Source organism: Panthera uncia, assembly GCF_023721935.1.
Source record: "Panthera uncia isolate 11264 chromosome A3 unlocalized genomic scaffold, Puncia_PCG_1.0 HiC_scaffold_12, whole genome shotgun sequence".
NCBI lineage: Eukaryota > Metazoa > Chordata > Mammalia > Carnivora > Felidae > Panthera > Panthera uncia.
Window position 1 is genome coordinate 15,258,821 of NW_026057579.1, and position 19,175 is coordinate 15,277,995.

The 19,175-nt window shown below is 46.8% G+C and overlaps 1 protein-coding gene across 1 annotated transcript in view; it reads left to right on the forward strand.

Moving 5' to 3' along the window:
* Positions 1-13,477, forward strand: part of CAPN14 (calpain 14) — a 24,751-nt gene extending 11,274 nt beyond the window's left edge. Inside the window, exons 11-20 of the mRNA XM_049652720.1 lie at positions 1,453-1,658; positions 2,630-2,666; positions 3,405-3,461; positions 4,955-5,012; positions 7,580-7,644; positions 8,953-9,021; positions 9,907-9,985; positions 10,592-10,708; positions 11,061-11,116; positions 13,451-13,477. Coding sequence (XP_049508677.1) covers positions 1,453-1,658; positions 2,630-2,666; positions 3,405-3,461; positions 4,955-5,012; positions 7,580-7,644; positions 8,953-9,021; positions 9,907-9,985; positions 10,592-10,708; positions 11,061-11,116; positions 13,451-13,477 — 771 coding nt within the window. The remainder of the gene's footprint in view (positions 1-1,452; positions 1,659-2,629; positions 2,667-3,404; positions 3,462-4,954; positions 5,013-7,579; positions 7,645-8,952; positions 9,022-9,906; positions 9,986-10,591; positions 10,709-11,060; positions 11,117-13,450) is intronic.
* The last annotated feature ends 5,698 nt before the right edge of the window (positions 13,478-19,175 follow it).

Sequence of the window (19,175 nt, forward strand, 5' to 3'; positions counted from 1 at the left end):
AAATATATATATATATATATATATATATATATATATATATATATGGGTCAACCTACAATTAAATTATAGACAGAACAAAACTATAAGCCAGTTCAAAATTTAAAAGACAAGGGGCGCCTGGGTAGCTTAGTCGGTTAAGTATCCGACTCTTGATTTTGGTTCAGGTCATGATCTCGTGGTTTGTGAGTTCAAGCCCTGCATTGGGCTCTGTGCTGATAGTGTGGAGCCTGTGTGGGATTCTCTCTCTCCTTCTCTCTCTGTCCCTCCCCCCACTCTCTCTCTCACAAAATAAATACAGTTTAAAAAAATTTTAAAGGCACGAAAAAAGTCATACATGGATAAAGTAAGCAGTTGATTCTACCAGGAACCCTAAACCTAGGACAGCTAATATGGCTGAGTATAAAATTTAGTTCTGAGATTCCTAGAGGCCAAGCAAAGATGGCAATAGGATGATTCCCTAGTTCTCATCATCTGATAAAGAAAGCATGCATCATCAGATTTATTTTATTTCTGTGGCCTTGAGTAGAATCTGTGAAATATGTTTTTATGTGGATAGGTCACGTCTTTGTTATCTGTATATAAACTAGAGTGAGGATCCTGCTTATGGTCCTTGTCTCCCTCCACAACCCTGAGTGAGAACAAAGGGGAAAGGCAGCAAGAGAGAAAGATAGGGAAAGATAGAGAAATAAAGGCGGAAGAAAGGACAGAGAGAGAGAGAGAATGAGGGTGAGAGAGAGGGTAAGAGAAAGGGAGTATGAGATAAAACAACAACAACAACAACAACAACAACAACAAAAAACCCACACGTGTCCAGGCAATGTCAGAGCCGGAGCCCTGATTCAGGTCCTCTGAACTTTTGTCCTACTCTCTTTCCCCTCCACTGAGATGATGTAGAATGTCCAATTTATCCATACGTAGCTGTTATAATGTAGGCGGGGAGATGTTTGGCGGTCCACCTGTATGGGTGACCGTAATCATGTCATAATTAACCTTGAAGTTGTATCGCATACATGGGGGCTGCCACGGGAAGTGTAAAGGACATGGACATTGGAGGCTCAGCTGCCCTGAGTTCCAACCGTGGCTGAGACTCTTACCAGCTAGGTGACCTTGGGTATATGACCTGACTTGTCTGAGCCTCACACCCTTAACTGTAAATGGAAAGTACAGGCCTGGTGACATTTCTCACATCATTTGTATATGATGTTGTTTTTAACATAAAGTCAAGTGAATTGACATGTCTACTCAGCCTCGCACAGGGTTCCAGCAACGGTATCCATTCCTGTCATGGTCTATTCTTTCATCTCCACTCCTCACCCCTTCACCCCTCCCCTGGAGCAGTAGGGTTTGGCTAATCAGAGACCACCTTATCCTGTCTCCTGGCCAAGGGCTCCAGGCCAGGCTACACACCCTGGGGATCATCTTAACTGGGACTCTTCCGTCCTCCACCCACAGCACTGTGGTGACCAGAGGAGACTGCCCTCTGAGTTTTTCTGGAAAAATGCCCCCATAAGATGGCCTGAAGCATTTCTCACAGAGAAAGAAGTGAGTCAGGAATTGCAGCTGGAGCCAGGGACATACCTCGTTGTGCCCTGCACATCCAAGGCTGGCCAGGAAGCAGAGTTTGTCCTGAGAGTATTCTCCAGGAAGCACATCTTTCAGTAAGGACATGGGACTTCCCTGGAGGTGGGGGGCTTTTGGGGCTAGGGGAGATACAGAAGGTGAGGTGGAAATGGCAGAGGATGGGGTCTGTGGCCAACACAGAAGAGGGGTAGGGAGAGCAGGGAGCTCCCTGCATGGAGAGCATCCTTCTCCTCTTCCTCCCCGTTCTCCTTCTAACAAATGAACAGTCTGCTAGACATTCAAGAGAAAGAGCTACAACAGGCTTGGCCCTTGCCCTCTGGAAGCTCAGGGCCTGGAAGGGATGGGACACATGAGTAGTTATTTATGCTATCCTGCATCCAGTGCAAGCATTTATCTGCACAGGGTGTTAGGAGAACACCAAGGAAGAGCATCTGAGCCAACCTTCCATGGTCCTGGGGGGAGACAGGGCTGACTTCAGGGAGGTGTTAGTTTCTAGGAGATGCATAGAGGGGATTGGGCAGATGAGGAGAGGCCGTCATCAATGAGCAGGCTCAGATGCCATAAGTGTGTGTAGGTGAATCAATATACAAACACATTCCAGCCCAACTTATTCTTCTGTTTATGATTGTTTTGACACGACAGCCCTTCAATGCTTAGAATCCAGTTCCCTTTCTTTTTTTCTCCATGGTTTGGCTCTGGGTAGTTTGACTTGACCTCAAGCCTCACTGCCTGTCGGTGCCGAGTCATACGTATGAGTAGGAGTAGTTCAATGTGGGTGGAAACAACAAAAGGGGCTTGGTGTGAGCAAAGGCGGGGAGATGAGGAACAGTGCCAGGCATGTTGGGAGGGACAAGCAGTGTGCTGGGCCACATGGCTGCTCTGTCGACTTCAAGCAGGAGATGTGAGAGTAAGGCATGAGAGCTGGGCAAAGCCCACATGGCACATGGCTAAGGAACTTGGAAGATGTGTTCCCAGGGGAGGGATACTGTTGGCCAAAGTGCTCCCCAGATGATCCCAAGAAGTAATTCTGCCTTCTGTTTTCCCTCAGTGAAATTGGATGCAATTCCAGTGCTGTCCTCTCTAAGGTACGTAGGCAAGTGGGATTCTACATGCAGGACTGTTTCCAAAGCCAAGATGGTGGGCTTCTCCCCTCACATTCAGGCTGTGGGGGAAAGTCGGCAGATCCTGCAGACCCTACTCCATGGCACCCATACTTCATTACCTGTTGTGCCCTGAGGGCACCCAGGTTCTGCTGTTTTTCTATAATTTTAAAAAATTTATTTATTTATTTATTTATTTATTTGGAGATAGAGAGCATGAGTGGGGGAAGGGCAGAGAGAGAGGAAGAGAGAGAGAACCCCAGCAGGCCCTGTGCTGTCAGTGCAGAGTTCGATGTGGGCTTAACCTCATGAACCATGAGAGCATGACCTGAGCTGAAATCAAGCGTCAGACCCGACTGAGCCACCCAGGCACCCCCAGGTTCTGCTGTTTTTGCACCAGAGGAGCTGTCCTGGTCACATCCTTCTGGTCACATCCTTGTCATTGAGGGTCCAGAGCCCCAGGTACATGAGTGATACATTTACTTGCTTTTGCTACTTTCTACCTGGTGTTTCTTTTGCCCATTTCACTGTTTGCTACTTCCCCAAAGGCAGTGAGAATTGGAGAAACAAAGAATGTGAACATGGTGGTAGAAAACTTAAGACAATGCGCAAGGTCAAACTTAGGGATTTCTGGGGCCTGAGGGTCATGAGACGTTAGTGTGCCCATGAGTGTCCACGTATCCAGGTGAACGACTAAGTCTTTCTGTGTGTCTGTTCCTATAGGAAATAGCAGACGAAAATGAAGGGCAGGATGAATTCTTCACTAAACTCTTTGAAAAGGTAAGTTGACCAGGTGTGGTGGCGAGCAGTGGGCGAAGCCGGGGACTATGTACTGACCCTGTGTACGAAGCATGATGTAAGGCTGCTCTTTGCCAGACTGCCACTTTCTATTTAAGTCCTCAAGTTTTTAGACAACTGGGGGAAAGTGGACTGTCTCCAGAAGGCTCCTGTAAAATGCATATCTCTTCTTGGAAGCAACATTGATCAGTTGTAGGAGAAACAGCTTTAATCTTTAATCCCCGAGAAAACGGACTATAGTAGAGCCAAGAGTCAGTGTCGGTAGTGGCTCAGAGCATGGTCATGACAAGCCCTAGCACTCTGGGAGAGCCCAAGGAGAAAGATCCCTTGGGTGGTCACCTAGAGAGGGGATAGGGCTGGTAAGAGGGCATTAGGGAAAAGGAGGGCCTGGGGCTACATGCCTGGTTCCCTTGAGTTCTTTCCTTGGGTTGACCCAGATCAGGAGGCCAGTGATATGTGTGCAAGGCTCTGGAGGCCCCTCTGTCCCTAACCTTTAGGACACTAAATCCATTGAGGAATACAGCAAGAAATACTCTAGAAATATGGGGTCTGACACCTTAGTGAGGTCATTAAAACTAGAAGACCATGAGCTCCTTGTGTTCATAACACTGGATTTAATTCACAATGTACCTGCACCTATGTTCTCTCATATTCACCCCTGGAATTTTGCATAATGTAGTCAGAGAGGATAGTCAGACTCTTACATAAGTTGTTATAAAGGTTTTCCTCCATACCAGAGGTTTCCAAACATTTTCTGTTGCAGTCCTTTTATCTAATGGAATCTCACCAAGAACCCCAATATGTAAAAAACAGATTAAAAAAAAGGTATATTGTGAGTATGTATCTATTTCATAAGCTCAACTGTATGTTGCTTGTATTTCATTTATATTTTTTAAAGTTAAATGTTAATGTAAAGGATTGCTTCTGAGAAACTCTGAAATTAAAATTTGGAGCCTTGGCTGAAGATGCCTTATTAAGAATAAAATTCACTGGCACCTGGATGGCTCAGTCGGTTAAGCATCTGACTTCCGACTTCGGACCAGGTCATGATCTCACGGTTCGTGAGTTCGAGCCCCACATTGGGCTCCGTGCTGACAGCTCAGAGCCTGCTTTGGATTCTGCTATCTCCTTCTCTCTCTGCCCCTCCCCTGCTCATGTTCTGTCTCTCTGTCTCTCAAAAATAAAACATTAAAAAATAAAATCAAATTCAAACCAAATAGCTTGCCGAAATTTGAAGGATCTTGATAAAACCCAATTTGAAAATCACCATTATTAGTCTGCTTCTTAAGAGCCCTGCCCTGCTGGGGTCCTCGGGACTTGACCCCCAGAATCACTTATTCCACCCAGAAATGGCATGTGTACCATGCTGAGCTGATGCGGGAGTGGACTCCCAGCCCTCTTTTGTGGCGGCAGCTCTGCATCTAATGAGCCTTCGGTAACGATGGTTTTCTCCTGCCACTCTGTTTCCCCTTCAGTATCCAGAAATAAACGCAGTGCAGCTGCAGAAGGTCCTGAACCACATGACCTGGTCAAGTGAGTATTTCAGAGTCATCCTGTAGGACTCCGGGGACACAACGTTGCTGAACCCTGGGTCTGTTCTCTTTCCCCTGTGAGCACATGAATTGCTGCACAATGGTCCCCCAGACAGCTGTGTCTTACATCAGGGGGTCATGTGGTCTGAGAAAGCAATAGAGAAGTTTATGTAGCTTGGAAAATAGTGTTTTGGTTTTCGAGGTTTTCTTGCTTAGTTGGAGTGTGTAGAGATACATGGCTGTGAAAATAAATATTTCTGAAGTTTTGCTAGCTTGAGAATTTGAGTAGAATATCCGAGTACTTCTTGGCATATAAATTCTGTGTGGAAGACCATACCCAAGCTGGTACATAAATCTTAAGTATTGACGAGCTGACCAGGGAACGTTCTAATGAACTCGTATTTAAATTGACCAACCTATAAAAATCAAAGGAGGGGAGCACATTCCCTTAGGGGGCTGCAAATGGCTAGTGTGGATGCCTTCATATGACGCTTGAGATAAATTATTAGGAAAGCTTAAAGTCCATGGAAAAATGTTTATATGTATATTTTAAGAGAGAAGAACATGATTTCTCTGGGGAGGAAGAAGGACTTCAAAATGAAAAAAGTAAACAAAACAGTTAAAGGGTATTTGCCACCGAAGATATGTTATTACTTCTCCTTTATGTGAAACCAAGACTTCAAGTCCAAACAAATTGTAGTCCAGGGTGTTGTATAGCTCAGGGCTTGGAATAATTTCCAGATGGTTCTGCAAAGCCAAATTCAGGTATCATAAAAGAGCCAGAAGGAGAGATTCTAGAAATTATAGACTATAAGAGCTCCCCCACATCTTGGGGGGAAAAATCTAGGGAAATTATCTAGAAGAGATAGCGTGTGCACATCTATAATTTTTTTAGATTATTTGATCACAAGCATGCAAAATGGTGTTCCAAAGAGTGTATGGGCAAATTGCTTTCTTGTAGTCCTTTGAGAGAATTTCTGGATTGGCAGACCAGAGAACTGTGGATTTGGGCAAAATACTTGGTAAACTATCTGATGATAAATTATGACATGTGGGTTGGAAAGTAGCAACAAGAGATGTGTTCCATTCCCAAGAGTTATATAAATATAAAACCAGAGGGGTAATTCTATGTTATAGATGAGAGTCTCTAAGTATAGATGAGGGTCTCTGGTTTCTACCCTTGGTGCCCTTCATCTCCCCAGCTTTTATCAATGACTCAGAAGAAGACATGGGAGGTAGGCTTTTCAGATCTGCAGATGGCACAAAGCTGGGAGGAATCATTAACATAATAGATAGCAGAATTGAAAATGCTCACAACAGACTGTGCCCAAAACCAAAAAGATGAAACAGAGTCGGGTTGATAATGAAAAACTGCCATTTCATTATTTTTTTAAAAATTAATTGCATAAGTTCCTAACAGAAGAGATCTCATTTTTGTGCAGGTTTATGTGAAAGATATCTGGTTAATTTCATTGACCTGGAGCTTAACACAAGCTAACAGTTTCAAGTTGCTGCTAAATCAGCTCATCTGAATTCAGGCTATATTTAATGAAAACATTTAGATTTGTATTTTTGAAATTGTGTTGCAAGAAAGATTAGAGACTAAGAAGTTTTAGGAAGTGTTCCATGAAATAAAAGGGGTTAGATTCTGCGGTCAGTTGTGCTTGGGAAATTCTTCATTAAACAAAAACAAAATTTCCATGTTGGCTCCTCAGTACCTATTATATGCTAAGATGCATGGTGAATGGAGAAAAAGGGTCTATAGATACAAAATATTTCAAATGTATTTGAACTCAAAACACTTTCTCTGCAGAACATCATCTTTGGAACATAATTTTGGGGAAGTGCAGCTTGAAAATTTGGGAAGTCATAGCCCCATTGTTCTCTGCTCATCAAACTGTAGCTGAAGGAGTACGTTCCCGTCTTGGTTCTGCATTTTAGAGAGAAGGTGGCAAAGCATAGGGTCTAGAAGAAGGTGGAGAGGGTTTAGAAGCCATGTTTAGAATGCAGGAGAAACATCGAAGAGCAGACAGATGTCTGTTCATGCTTTTCTGGAGGCAGAACTTGGACTAGGGATTGAATTTTGCAGGCGGTTCTTTAGGAATTAACATAAATTTCTCCTGACTGGAGCTATCCGACCATGTGAAAAAGTGAGCACCCGTAACTGACAGACCATCCACCAACCACCTGAGGAAAGAAACCTCCCATTTAGGTGGAAGTTGAACAAATTAATGTCTCAGATCTCTTTCAGACTTGGGAGCCCGTGACTCTGTGAGGGTACCTCTCTCCTAGGTACACAGGGCTCCATTCATTTGACCCTCTGTGGAAGAAGACCAGGCTATAATCAGGTGTTCTCTGCAGGGTTTTATGGTGCTTTTTGGGTGTAGGAATCACCACTAAGCCTTCTCTCTTTTCCCTGCCCTCTTGTTCCTACTTCCTGCTACCCCCCATGAATGACAGTCATTAGAACCTACAGGTGGCCTAGATAGTGCTGCCTCTTACTGTTAAGAAAAGGGCTGTGCAGTCCTAGGGCGGGGCCCCATGCAGACTCTTTCTGTCCCTCTGCAGGTCTGGGGAGTGCCCAGCCTTTCTTCAGCCTGGACGCCTGCCAGGGGATCCTGGCCCTACTGGATGTATCTTTTCAGGTTTGTGGCAGGACGCATGCTGCTGGTGGAGAGTCTCGCTCTGGGCCAGGCTGCCTGGGTTTGAATCCCAGCCCGAGCACTTACTATTTGTGTGATCTCGGACACATCATGTAGCCTCGTTGTGCCTCCGGGTCCTTGTGTGCACCATAGAGATGCTACAGCTCCTCTGTAGTATCAGTGGGAGAATGCAAATGGGGTAACCCAGGCAAAGTGTTTAGTGCTGTCATCGATTACATTTTCACTATTAGCTATTACTAAAAATAATCTTATTTCCTGATAGCGAGGATGAGGCAGCTGCTGGGTGGTGGTTAGTAACAATCCCCCAAGTAACAAGAAACTGTTACAAGAGCCTCAGGGTTCCAAGTTTTCATTTGGTGACAGGGCAGTGGCTGCTCGCCTTGACAGATCAGGAAATCAGAGCTCAGTAAGTTCAGTGCATGCCACAGACTCTGCCTTCCTGGTTCCGATGTTTCTAGCAAACCCTCTTTCTACGTGAACCATTTAATCACGGTTTAAGTATCTGTACTACAGAGAGGTGTGTGAATGCATGGTGGGAGGGTTGTGAATAGAAAAGCAGTCTTTATAGAAACTTGGCAGACAGCATGGACATCACGGGACGGGAGTCAGGTGCGCAGGCATTGCAGGAGGTCCCAACCTCATCACCAGATGCAGGAAGTTCATCAGCCCCCCTTTTATCATCCACTCTAGAGGGGAGTGAGTACCCACCTCACCTATGAGGTGAAAATGAAGTAACATAATTACAGTGTGTAACTCGGCCCTAGAGCCACCCGAAGGACCCAGATGGAGTTGTGTGTGACGATATTTTGACCCAGTCTCTCTGAGGCAGGGGTATTTGGACATGGCTCAAAGCCACTCATTAAGCTTTTAACCTTTTCTAAAATGACTAAATAAAAGAGCCACCCTGTGACTGACCCCTTCCAGAAGTTGGTTTGAGCAATTAATAACATAAAAAGAGTTACTGTTTTTTATTTAAATCACATCAAATTGGCTGGGTCGAACTCTCCTGTCTCACTAGACGGTAGCTGTTTTCATCACCATCATCACCGCCGTCATCAGACTTCTCCCAGTGTGGCTGTGTTCTGGCTCATTCTGTCCTTTCCTAGCAAGGGCGAGGGAGCCGTGGGCTGGACTGACCAGCCAGCAGAGGCCAAGTAGGGAGATCAGACACGGGACAGGGCTGTCCACAAATCACGCACCGTCGTGTGGAGGGCCAGCTGCCGCTCTCAGAGGTGTGAGTGCAACTCCCTGGCGGCTTTGACCTTAACCTTCTATCAGCTTAATGCGTCGGGTACCGTGAGCATCCAGGAGTTCAGGGACCTGTGGAAGCAGCTGATGCTGTGTCAGGTAAGAGCGTGTCTTCACCACACGTCCCTGTGGGAGGGGCAGAGGCAGCAGCTCTGCAAAGCTGGGTGAGGCATCACTACCCCTTCAGCCCCATGTACCCCACTCTTCACCCAATCTGCTCTGCTCTCCCTCCAGTGGGCCAGCCTTCCCTTTCTCCCAAACTCAGAAAGCCTGTTGCAATAGTCTCCTGGATTTCTTTTCTTTTTTTTTAAATTTTTTTTTAACATTTATTTATTTTTGAGAGACAGAGCACAAGCAGGGGGAGGGACAGAGAGAGAGGGAGACCCAGAATCCGAAGCAGGCTCCAGGCTCTGAGCTGTCAGCCCAGAGCCCGATGAGGGGCTCGAACCCACGAACTGTGAGATCATGACCTGAGCCGAAGTCAGACGTTTCACTGACTGAGCCACCCAGGCGCCCCGATAGTCTCCTGGATTTCTAAAGTGCACGTCTGATCATGTTGCTTTGTTTGAGACTCTCCACGGTCTTCCGATAAAATCTGAACTCCTTAGCATGGCATTTAAAGTCCTGCATCAAGTGGCTTCTTCCCATTTTTCCAGTTATTACTCACAACTGTCCCTCTCACCTTCCTGAGTCAGAAAGTTGGAAGCCCTTCAAGGTTTAGGATGACGTGCCTCAATCAAGTACATTTTGCTATACCCAGACTGTCCATCCCCGTGACAAAAACAAAAGCAAAAAACGCTCCCTTTCTCAGAAGCCTGGACCCTCTGCCTCTTCTCATGCTGGCAGCAGGTGCTGCTGGCGGAGCCTCATGCTGGCCAATAGCAGCATGGATGCTGGGGCATGGCAGGGGCGGGGTGGGGGGGTGCTCTCATGTGGTGCACAGAAATGCTTGGTTCCCGAGCCTTTGGTGTGGCTTCTTTGCAGGAGGTTTTCCACAAGCACGACAGCAGTCACTCAGGATACCTGAACAGGACCCAGCTGCAGGCTGCCATGAGGGATGCAGGTAGGTGCAGGCCGAGCAGATGCTGCGGGCGGAGTGGAGAGGGGAGGGGTGCGTGGCTTCTGAAGTAATTCCAGTGTGCACAGTTGTTCCCTGAGTCCAGAGGCCCCAAGATGTGGATCTGCAAATAACAGAAGGATTTATTATTGCTATCACTATGGTCATAGCTAACATTTGAGGGGGGGGGGGTTGGAACATCCACTCTCTCATGTAATCTTCAACACCGTGGGATAATCCCTACTTTACAGAGGGAGAAGTTAGAGCTCAGGCAAGTTAGGTAAGTTGTCTGGAGTTTGAGTCCAGGATGATCAGGCTCAAAAGCGGATGCTCTTGACCAGGGCTGCATAGACTGCCTCCTGCCTTGAAGGTCGGTAACCCGCTCGCTAAAAAGATCCTCATGCTGGTGGCCGAAGGGGGCAGGAAGGGGGAGTTGAGATGAGACAAAGAAAATTGGCTAATAATTAAACTAATGAGCCCCACAAAAGAAGATCCCCGTGTTATCAGGATGCAGGTCCTGGAAGGGGAGGGACAATTTCAATCAAGGGGCCTCAGGTGGAGGGTAGGGGATATGAGGTCCCCAGCACACATGGGAGTCTGTGTTCAATGCAGGAATCATGCTCAGCAATGACGTCTGCCAGCTGATGCTTATCCGCTATGGCGGCCCCAACCTCCAGATGGACTTCGTCAGCTTCGTCCACTTGATGCTGCGTGCAGAGAACATGGAGGGTAAGCTGGGGGGAAGGAGGCAGGGCCGGTGCTTCCTCTGCAAGCCTCACAGATTGCCCACCTGCCCCCAGTCCAAGCAGGAGAGAAGACAGCTACCAGGGCGGAAACAATAGGCCAGGAGCTATGGGGCACGCTGGCTCTGCACCCAAGAAACCCAGCTATGTTCCTCCAAACTCATGTATACCCTGCCTGTCCCAGAGGCAAAGGTCTGAGGCAGTTCACTTACACTTGTAAAGTGCACACATGGCTGCACACAGGCTGAAACCGGGTTTGCAGGTGAGGGGATGGATGGAGGAACCAGTTTGTAATGTCTCCAGACACATCTGTGTTCCTTTCTGGTGCATGTTCACAGATGCCTTTCAGAACTTAACCCAAGATGGCAAAGGGATCTACCTCCAGAAGCCAGAGGTAAGCCCTTCTCTGTGGGGTTGACACACCTCATCTTAGAGAGAGGTGGTCACGGCATGTCCATGTGAAGGACCAGGGTTCTGGGTCCTTCATTCTACTGAGTTTGGGATGTAGCCCTGCCTTGACTACACCTATTTGTCTATTTGCCAGCTCTTTACGAAGCACTCACTCTGTGCTGGGCACCTATGCAGGGACCAGGAGACTGACTCAGGGTACCCAATAACTATGATTACAATAATGCCATGTGACAAATCCACCTAACTTCAGCAGTGACAGCAACACTCATGGAGCTCCCCGGCCACGTGGCTGGAAGTCAGTGGGTCTCAGCTGGCTGGCTCATGATCAGTGGGTGAACGGGGGGCTTTTCTGGGGTACCTTCATTGAGGAAGCTCTGGCCAGGCTAGTCTCATGGTCTCAGGACAATAGCAGAAGCACAGGGAAGTGAGCTTAAACACTTAGGGTGTCTGAGATCAGGCACATCGTGCCTTGCAACTCAATCTGTTGCCCAAAGCAAGTCACGTGGCCAAGCCTACTTCCAGCATTTGGGGAAAGAGCCTTCTCTTTGTCATGAGAGGAACATCAAAGTCACTTGCAGAGGGCACGGACACAGAGGGGGGTGAAGACCCAGGCCAGCAATGAAGTCCAGCACAGACAGTAATAAGATAGCTGGTCTGAATAGGGCATTTCACAGAGGCCTTTCTGGAGGAGGTGACATCGAAGTTGAAACCTTAAAGATCAGAAGGAGCCAGGGAGGCAGAGTGGAGAGTAGGAAAGGCTCCCTCCTCTAGAGGGAACATTGTGTGCAGTCCTGGCTAGAGTATAAAGAATGACAAAATTGGCTTAAGATGTCTGGAAAGATCAGGGTCAGATCTTTCTCAACAGCTGGCTTAGCCTTCCCCATAAAGGTAGGGATTCTGATCTGTCTGGATGTCCTCTTCTTGAACTTCATACAGTGTGCTTTGCATGTAATAGGAGCTTCACGAATGTTTGTTGAGTGAAAGAGGCGATAAACCGAGAGGACAAATCTGTGCCTGACACTGATTGTCTTGCCCGATCCTTCAAACCTCATGGATTTACTGTGTACCTGCTATGTGTCAGATGTGGTGCCAATTGGGTTTGCTGCAAAGACACTGGAATCTGGAATTAAACCATCTGCCCTTTCTTTGTAAAAACACATCTTCTATTTGGGCTGCTTAAAAAGGTCCTAGTAAAAGCTGAGGTTTCTTCCTTGACCTCAAATGTCCATTTCATGTAATATTTTCCCAAGATATTGGGACCCTCAGCATGCGTCTCACCTCAGTCATGGCCACGTCTGAGTGTGAAGGTAAGATTCAGCTAGAGGGACAATGGTTAGAATCTTCTGGGTCCATCTCTATCTCAAATCCCCAAGCTCATGTCCAGATCCCAAGCAGTGCTTCTATAGTGCAGACTCAGAGCTGGGAGAGCAGGACACCATGAAACAGGGTAGTCCACAGCCTGAGCAGACCCCAGCAATGCAATGTGCCATCACGGGAAGAGAACTGGACTGAGCCCCAGGTAGAACCCACAGCACTCCTGTAACTAGCTGTGAGACCCTAGGCAAATCAACTTGAATAGATCTGGGCCTCAGCTTCCCCACATGTAAAATGAATGAGTTGGGCTAGGTGGTCTCTAAGGCCCTCTTCAGCTCTAACCACCTCTGGCTCCATGAGAAAGAGATCCTTAGGGCCATCCAAGGAGGCCTACAGGGAGTGGCAGCCAACTTGTTAGAATTTCACGCAGGTTTTCTCTGACGCCATTGGTAACTTCACATTATCATCTTCATCGCCACCATCATCAGTATCACCATTTTGATGTAATTGGCTTGGGGAGTGGTTTCTCCAAAGGTGTGTGAGTTAGAGGGGCTGTTCATCATACCCACATAAAGCTGTCAGACAAATGGGCCCTTAAATGTAAACATGTAGAATATACTCTAATGGATTTCTGCTACCCAGTTGGTCCACACACCTGCACACCGCTGTCATGAGCATGCCAAGTTGAATTCATGACGGAAAATTGCACTGAGAACTGAATACAGAATCAGCCTGTATCTTGGTTATCATCATTCACCGGCACCATGAGAAGTCAAGGTTGATTATATTTCAGGTTGATTTATACTTACTACCAGATGGTGTGGTCCCTCTGGCTAAACCATCCATTAATGTCCCGTCTCCGTGGCTTCCCAGGAATGAGGGGGAGGAGGTCCTAAGTCTTGTGTCAGCCTCCAGGGTCTGGTGACAGAGAAATGAAGCACACTTAGCTGAATGTCACAGGTGGGCCTGCACTGACCGTAATTTGCTTCCCCAATATATTCAGTGGCTGATGATGACTCTGTACTCCTGAGAAGGCTGGAGCCCTGTCTACCTTCACTGAGAACTCTGCATGTGGCTCAAAGGTAGCCTTTGACTGAAACCAATCCACATTCAGCCCATTTACTGTTCTTCAGGACCGTGTCTCCAGTCATCGCCTTCTCAGCTGGGAAGATTTCTTTTCTGCAGACCTTCCCCTTGGATAGGCAGTGTGCAAAAAGGGAAAGGAATTAGCAAAGATTGCCTTGGACTTGTAAAGACCAATTGTCATTCTCCAGCCACAACCTTGTCACAGCAGGGATGTCAGCTGACGTGGTCTAAGAAATCTGACTCCAGAGTTGGTATGTCAACCTTTAACAATACTGCCTCCATGGCTGTCCAATTTATTATTTTTTAACTTTGAAAAAATAAAGATTTATTACTTATAAGACCTGGAAATTACATAGCACCTCTAGGGCTGCACAGTGAGGTCGTTGTGAGGGGAAGAGAGAGAGAGAGGGAGAGAATGCCTGGGGTTCTCCTTTTATTGGGGTTGTGGGCAGGGTTTCATGGATTCATTCTCTGTTGGTGAATTTTAACACAAGAGTGGGAATTTAAAGTGGGAAGAGGGGGGAAAAACAGAAACAAGAGGTTCAAGTGGTCAGTTATAGAAACGAACCAATATCTCTCTATCTAGTCTTATGGCTGGTAAAGTGTTTATTCAAGATGCCTGGTCAACCAAAGCCTAAGTCAGACCCTTGCATTACAAGAGAGAAAATAACAACAGCTCTCAAGGCTTATGCTACAAGGCTGAGAATGAAATCCAATGTGTGAAGTTGGCACAGCAGATGGATGGAAAGAACCTGAGCCACTGATGACTTTATTGAGCTACTCAACCAACTCTGGAATCATCTATCTCTAGACTTACTGCTAATTCAATGATAAGCCTTTTTACAGTTTATGTTGTTGTCGATCACATTTTGGTCGCTTGAAGATGATGGCTATCCAATTTAAATAGCCTTAACCTTAAATAGCCTTAGGCAAATATCCCATTTGGAGTAATAGTCTAGGTTTCAAGATCTGAAGAGGGACTAATATGTCCTTAAACAACTGTACCAGCATCTATAAATTGGTGGAGGCATAGGCTAAATTTCATTTGTGTGGAGGTGGGGTGGGGCTATATTGAGTTTTAAGAACACAGAATATGAGAGGCTTGGCAGAGTCTAGGTGGGTTGGGCTGGCTCTGGCATTTGAGGTCACTGGATGGTCTTCTGCTACCATATCTCCAGATGATTGAATTGGGTGGTGGGGTGGGGGGGCAGTAGGTGGGAACCAATGGATTTAAAACACCTGAATTCTCAAAGGGCTCTCTGCATGTAACAAGTGTCAATCTGTTTACTTGACCTATGGACTATCCATTTCAAATAATTCTCCATACCCTCTCCGTACCTACTTTATTTTTATTTTTTTAAGTTTTTATTTATTTTGAAGAGAGAGAGAAAGAGAGAGAGGGGAACAGAGGATCTGAAGTGGGCTCTGCATGGACAGCAGAGAGCCCCATGTGGGACTTGAACTCACAAGCCATGAGATCATGAACTGAGCTGAAGGCAGATGCTTCACTGACTGAGCCACCCAGGCACCCCTCTGTGCTACTTTAAAGAAGAACAACAAATCCATGCTATATCATAGAGTTAATCAGTGCTGGTGGGTATATTCGATTTTTTGCACTACCATGCTGCCTCACTTTAACAGCATCCCAACCAACCCAGAACCTGGAAGAAAACCAGAATAATAGCCATTTCCCAAAGCCCATACATTTTACGCATAGGTTAGCAACACAGAGCCACTCGTTAAAATCCTATTTATTCTCGATTTTCAAACTGTCTAATAAACATGACTGTCTGGTTTCCAAGCCCATAAAAAACTAAAGGAGGAAGCTGAATGATGGGATAAAAGGGTGCCCATTGGCAGAACAAAAGGAAACTTGACGGTCAGATAAATGGACCCTTAGCAGGAGCAAACACTTTGTAAGCCAGGCTTAGGAAGTATAAAAGAATTTTACTTAGAAAAACCTTTATTGATTCCAAATGATGAAATGTGAAATGGTTTTCCCTAAAGTTCCAGGTACATGAGATATTACCAATTTTATAAATGATGATCGTGTATTATAGCCAAGATTTTTATGTTTATTTATTTGTCAGTATCTCTGTCTTTAGATTCTGCTATTGTAAATGTTTGTTTTAATTAAACAGCTATTGCTTTGGTCCCATGAAGGAACTTTGGAAGATTTTGGGGGTTGGGAACGTGATACTATCATCTCACTCATGACACTTGGGCTACAGTGTGATGGTGTGGTGCATATGGTATTTATTATCTAAGTTAGTTAAGCCTGATAGGATCTCCCTTCTAGTTTCTCGATGGTCTGAACTGCCCTCCTATGTCACTCATGTGTTATCCTCACTCACCTGAGGCTGTCATTGTGGCAACTCAGAGATGCCTTATGCTCTGCTGATCTCCTCCTCCATTCCTTCCAATGTCCCCCAAAGCTGAGTACTGGAGACCAGGAGCAGACCCATTTCTCCCCCCAAATATCTCTTCCCCATCCTCTGTTACTCCAGGGCATGTGGGGTAAGTAAAGATCTGGGACAGGATACACTGCACAAGGGTCAGAATGAAGCCAGGTTGAAGGTCTGACAGGTGGACATCTCTATTTCCCGGAAGTCAAAAGCCAAAAGTTTTATCATGACCCAGATAAGCAGCAAGCATGCATACCAGAAGCCCAATGAAGGAAGAACAAGGAATCGGTCCTCAGGTGCCAAGACAGGTGAGGTCAGGGAGTCCAGAAGGTGGGGTTGTCCACCCATCCAGCCTAAACAGGCAGAAAACACCGGGATGAGCACTTGTGCAAGCTTTTAAAATCTCCAGGAAAAAAAAGAAGAAAAGGACCCTACCTGGTGAAAGGAAAGGACACTTACAAGAGGGGACTTAAAATACCTGCCCTTTCTTTATCCGTGTTTTTTCTCTTTTCCGTCTCTCATGTTTTGTATAAAAACTCAGCCACCAAAGAGAACCTCCTAGATTCCAGTTGGAGCCTGGGGCAGGGCAGTCGGGAGCTGACTGTAAATAGCACTCCTTTCTTGCCACCGTCTTTCTTGCCACTTCTTTCTTGCCACTGGGTTAGAGAAATGATTTGAGCCTCTGGGATTCTCAATCTGATGTTTCCCCAATGAAATATATGCATTTATGTTTATAATGGGAAAAAAGGAGGAAATGAGTTGCACGGGTCAGGGGTAGGCCAAAGTGGGCCAGCTGTGCTGGGCTTAGTGGAGAAGCAGGCTGTGTGTCGGGCTCTCAGGGAGCTTTGGAAAGATGGCCATCTGGGGTCGCTGACCTCATGTCCTGAGTACTATCTCTTTTCCAGGGCTCTGAGGACTCAGGGGTACAAAACCCAACAGGAATGAAAGTGAAGAGAGGTTGGGAAGGAGCATTCTAGCTGGGCCTTAATTTACCCCTTTGTAAAATGGAGCCCGGAATGTCTACATCACTGGCTGATTATGAATATGAAATAGTGCCAACGTACTATGGGCACTCAATAAATCAATCGTCTCCCTCGTAGTGACAGCTCTTTGGAAACACCCAAGATTTCGTAGTCCATTTCCGCTTTCCTCTTCTCCCTCCACGTCCCCGTTCTGAACATTTCAAGCCATTTGTTTGTTCAAGCCATTTGAAGTGTGGCCTCAGGAGGACTGCCCCACTCTCCAATGTCAGGCACTCAGCTCTAGGGACCTCTGAGAAAGTGACCGTCTCGTTATTAAGGCTCCTCTGAAGTCAATCAGACAAGGACGCTGCCCTCTGCTCGCCTGCAACCTGGGGAGCAGAGAAGTTTCCGCATCAGAGCCCAGGTTGCCAGCTGGGGGTTTTCTGGACCACTGACCAGGCAACTTCTGGGATTGTCTTCCATGAGACCGTATACTTGCCAGCACATGTTCCAGACACTCCGCTGGGCAATTCAGGTGTGATCTAGAACTGACCTAATCGTGAGAAGGCGTGGCGAATCCACATTCCAGGATGCAGCCAGTCGCCCTTAGACTTTTGTCCTCACCATGATGCTCTGTCCTGACGGGCTCATCGGCTAACTTGGCTGGTCAGGAAGTGGTGAGGCCAGTTGGGTAGTGAGCTCTCGTCTCATCCATTTGTCCATCCAGCCATCCAGCCAGATATTCATCCACCTGTCGGAAGACACTGGTCAGCCTCCTACCGTGGATCAGGCACTGTGCTAGGCACTGGGGACCAGGGTGGCTGTCTGCTGGGGCAGCAGATGACTGACAGGTGGCCTGGTACTGGGACGGGTGGGGCGAGGCTTCTTGGCAGATGATGCTTAGTAAAGAAGCACCAGATTAGACACTGAGGGCAGAAAGACAAGGTTCCTGATGGAATGTACTGCATGGGGCGGGGAGGTAAAAGACCCAGAAGTGAGGAAAGCACAGAATGGAATGGAATGTCAGGAACACAGCCAGTGGGGCAGAGGAGCCAGGGCTCAGCTCTGTTTGAGGGAGCAGCGTGGGCCCAGGTGGCACAGGCAGGCGGTGGCCAGGCCCATGCAAGCTCTGTCATGGCATCCGGGTCCTCTCCTGTGGGGCTGAGGTATCACTCAAGAACTTCAAGCCTCATCCTGAGATGCTCAGGCCCTTCCTCTCCCCCAGCAAAGCTAGGAAGTCAACAGGGTGCAGACAATGACCTGGGAGTCAGAAGAACCGAGTTCAAATCCCTGCCTTACTTCAGGGGACCTTGGTGAAATGACTTCATCTTTCTGAATCCCCACAGCGTCACTGATAAAATGGTGACAACACTCACCTCACAGTATCGAGAGGTAACATGCCAGCTCTTCTGGCATTTGTCAGTGCCCTTGTGAGCTCCACCTGATTTACCTGGAGGCAGGCGCCTGCCTTCCCCCGTTTGTGGCATGTGCTGAGGCCACATCAGCACTAGATGGCGCTCTGTCCCCATGCAAGGGCTCCTTCGCGGTGCGGGCAAGTGACACCTTCAGTCTCCAGCTTGGGAAACTGGGCTGCTTCAGTGCCCCGCCAGCACCACCGGTTCAAAAGACCAGCTTCAGTCCCATGGAACTCACTTTCCTTTCTGGTTTTTTTCTGCTTAGTTTTTCATGGATGCCCTGTACTTTGTTTTACAAATACTGTCCCCTAAATAATGTATAGCTTTTTTGTTTCTGAAAAAGCAAAACCATTTTAAACCATTGTGAACGCAGCTCCTTGGGAGATTCAACCGCGTCCAGGCCACTCACCCAAGTACCGCAAGACATAGCTTAGCACCTCACTTAATGCTTAGCTCATGTTTGGGATTTACTGAATGGATGAACAATTTTTGAAGTAATTCAGGTGAATCCTGTCCTTGAAAAGTCAGGGTGTGTTTGAGATGCTAACCAAAGATGGTAGCATATAAGGGTTGGTTAAAGAAACACGATTTTCCTCTACTTGTAAAAGGGCCCGCCCCTCTGGTATGTCTTAAGGTACAGTTTACTCTGATGTCCTGTGCTGTGCCCTGGTCCCAGGGGCAGTTCAAACAACTGTTGAAAGTCTCGTCAGGCTTTGACATTCTGGGGACTTCTCTTATTTTGAAGAGACATTCTTCTGAAGACATTCTTCTTATTTTGACATCCTGGGGACGTTCTTCTTATTTTGACATCCTGCAGACTTGAACATCATTTTCTTTTACAAATTCAGAATTCACCCTCC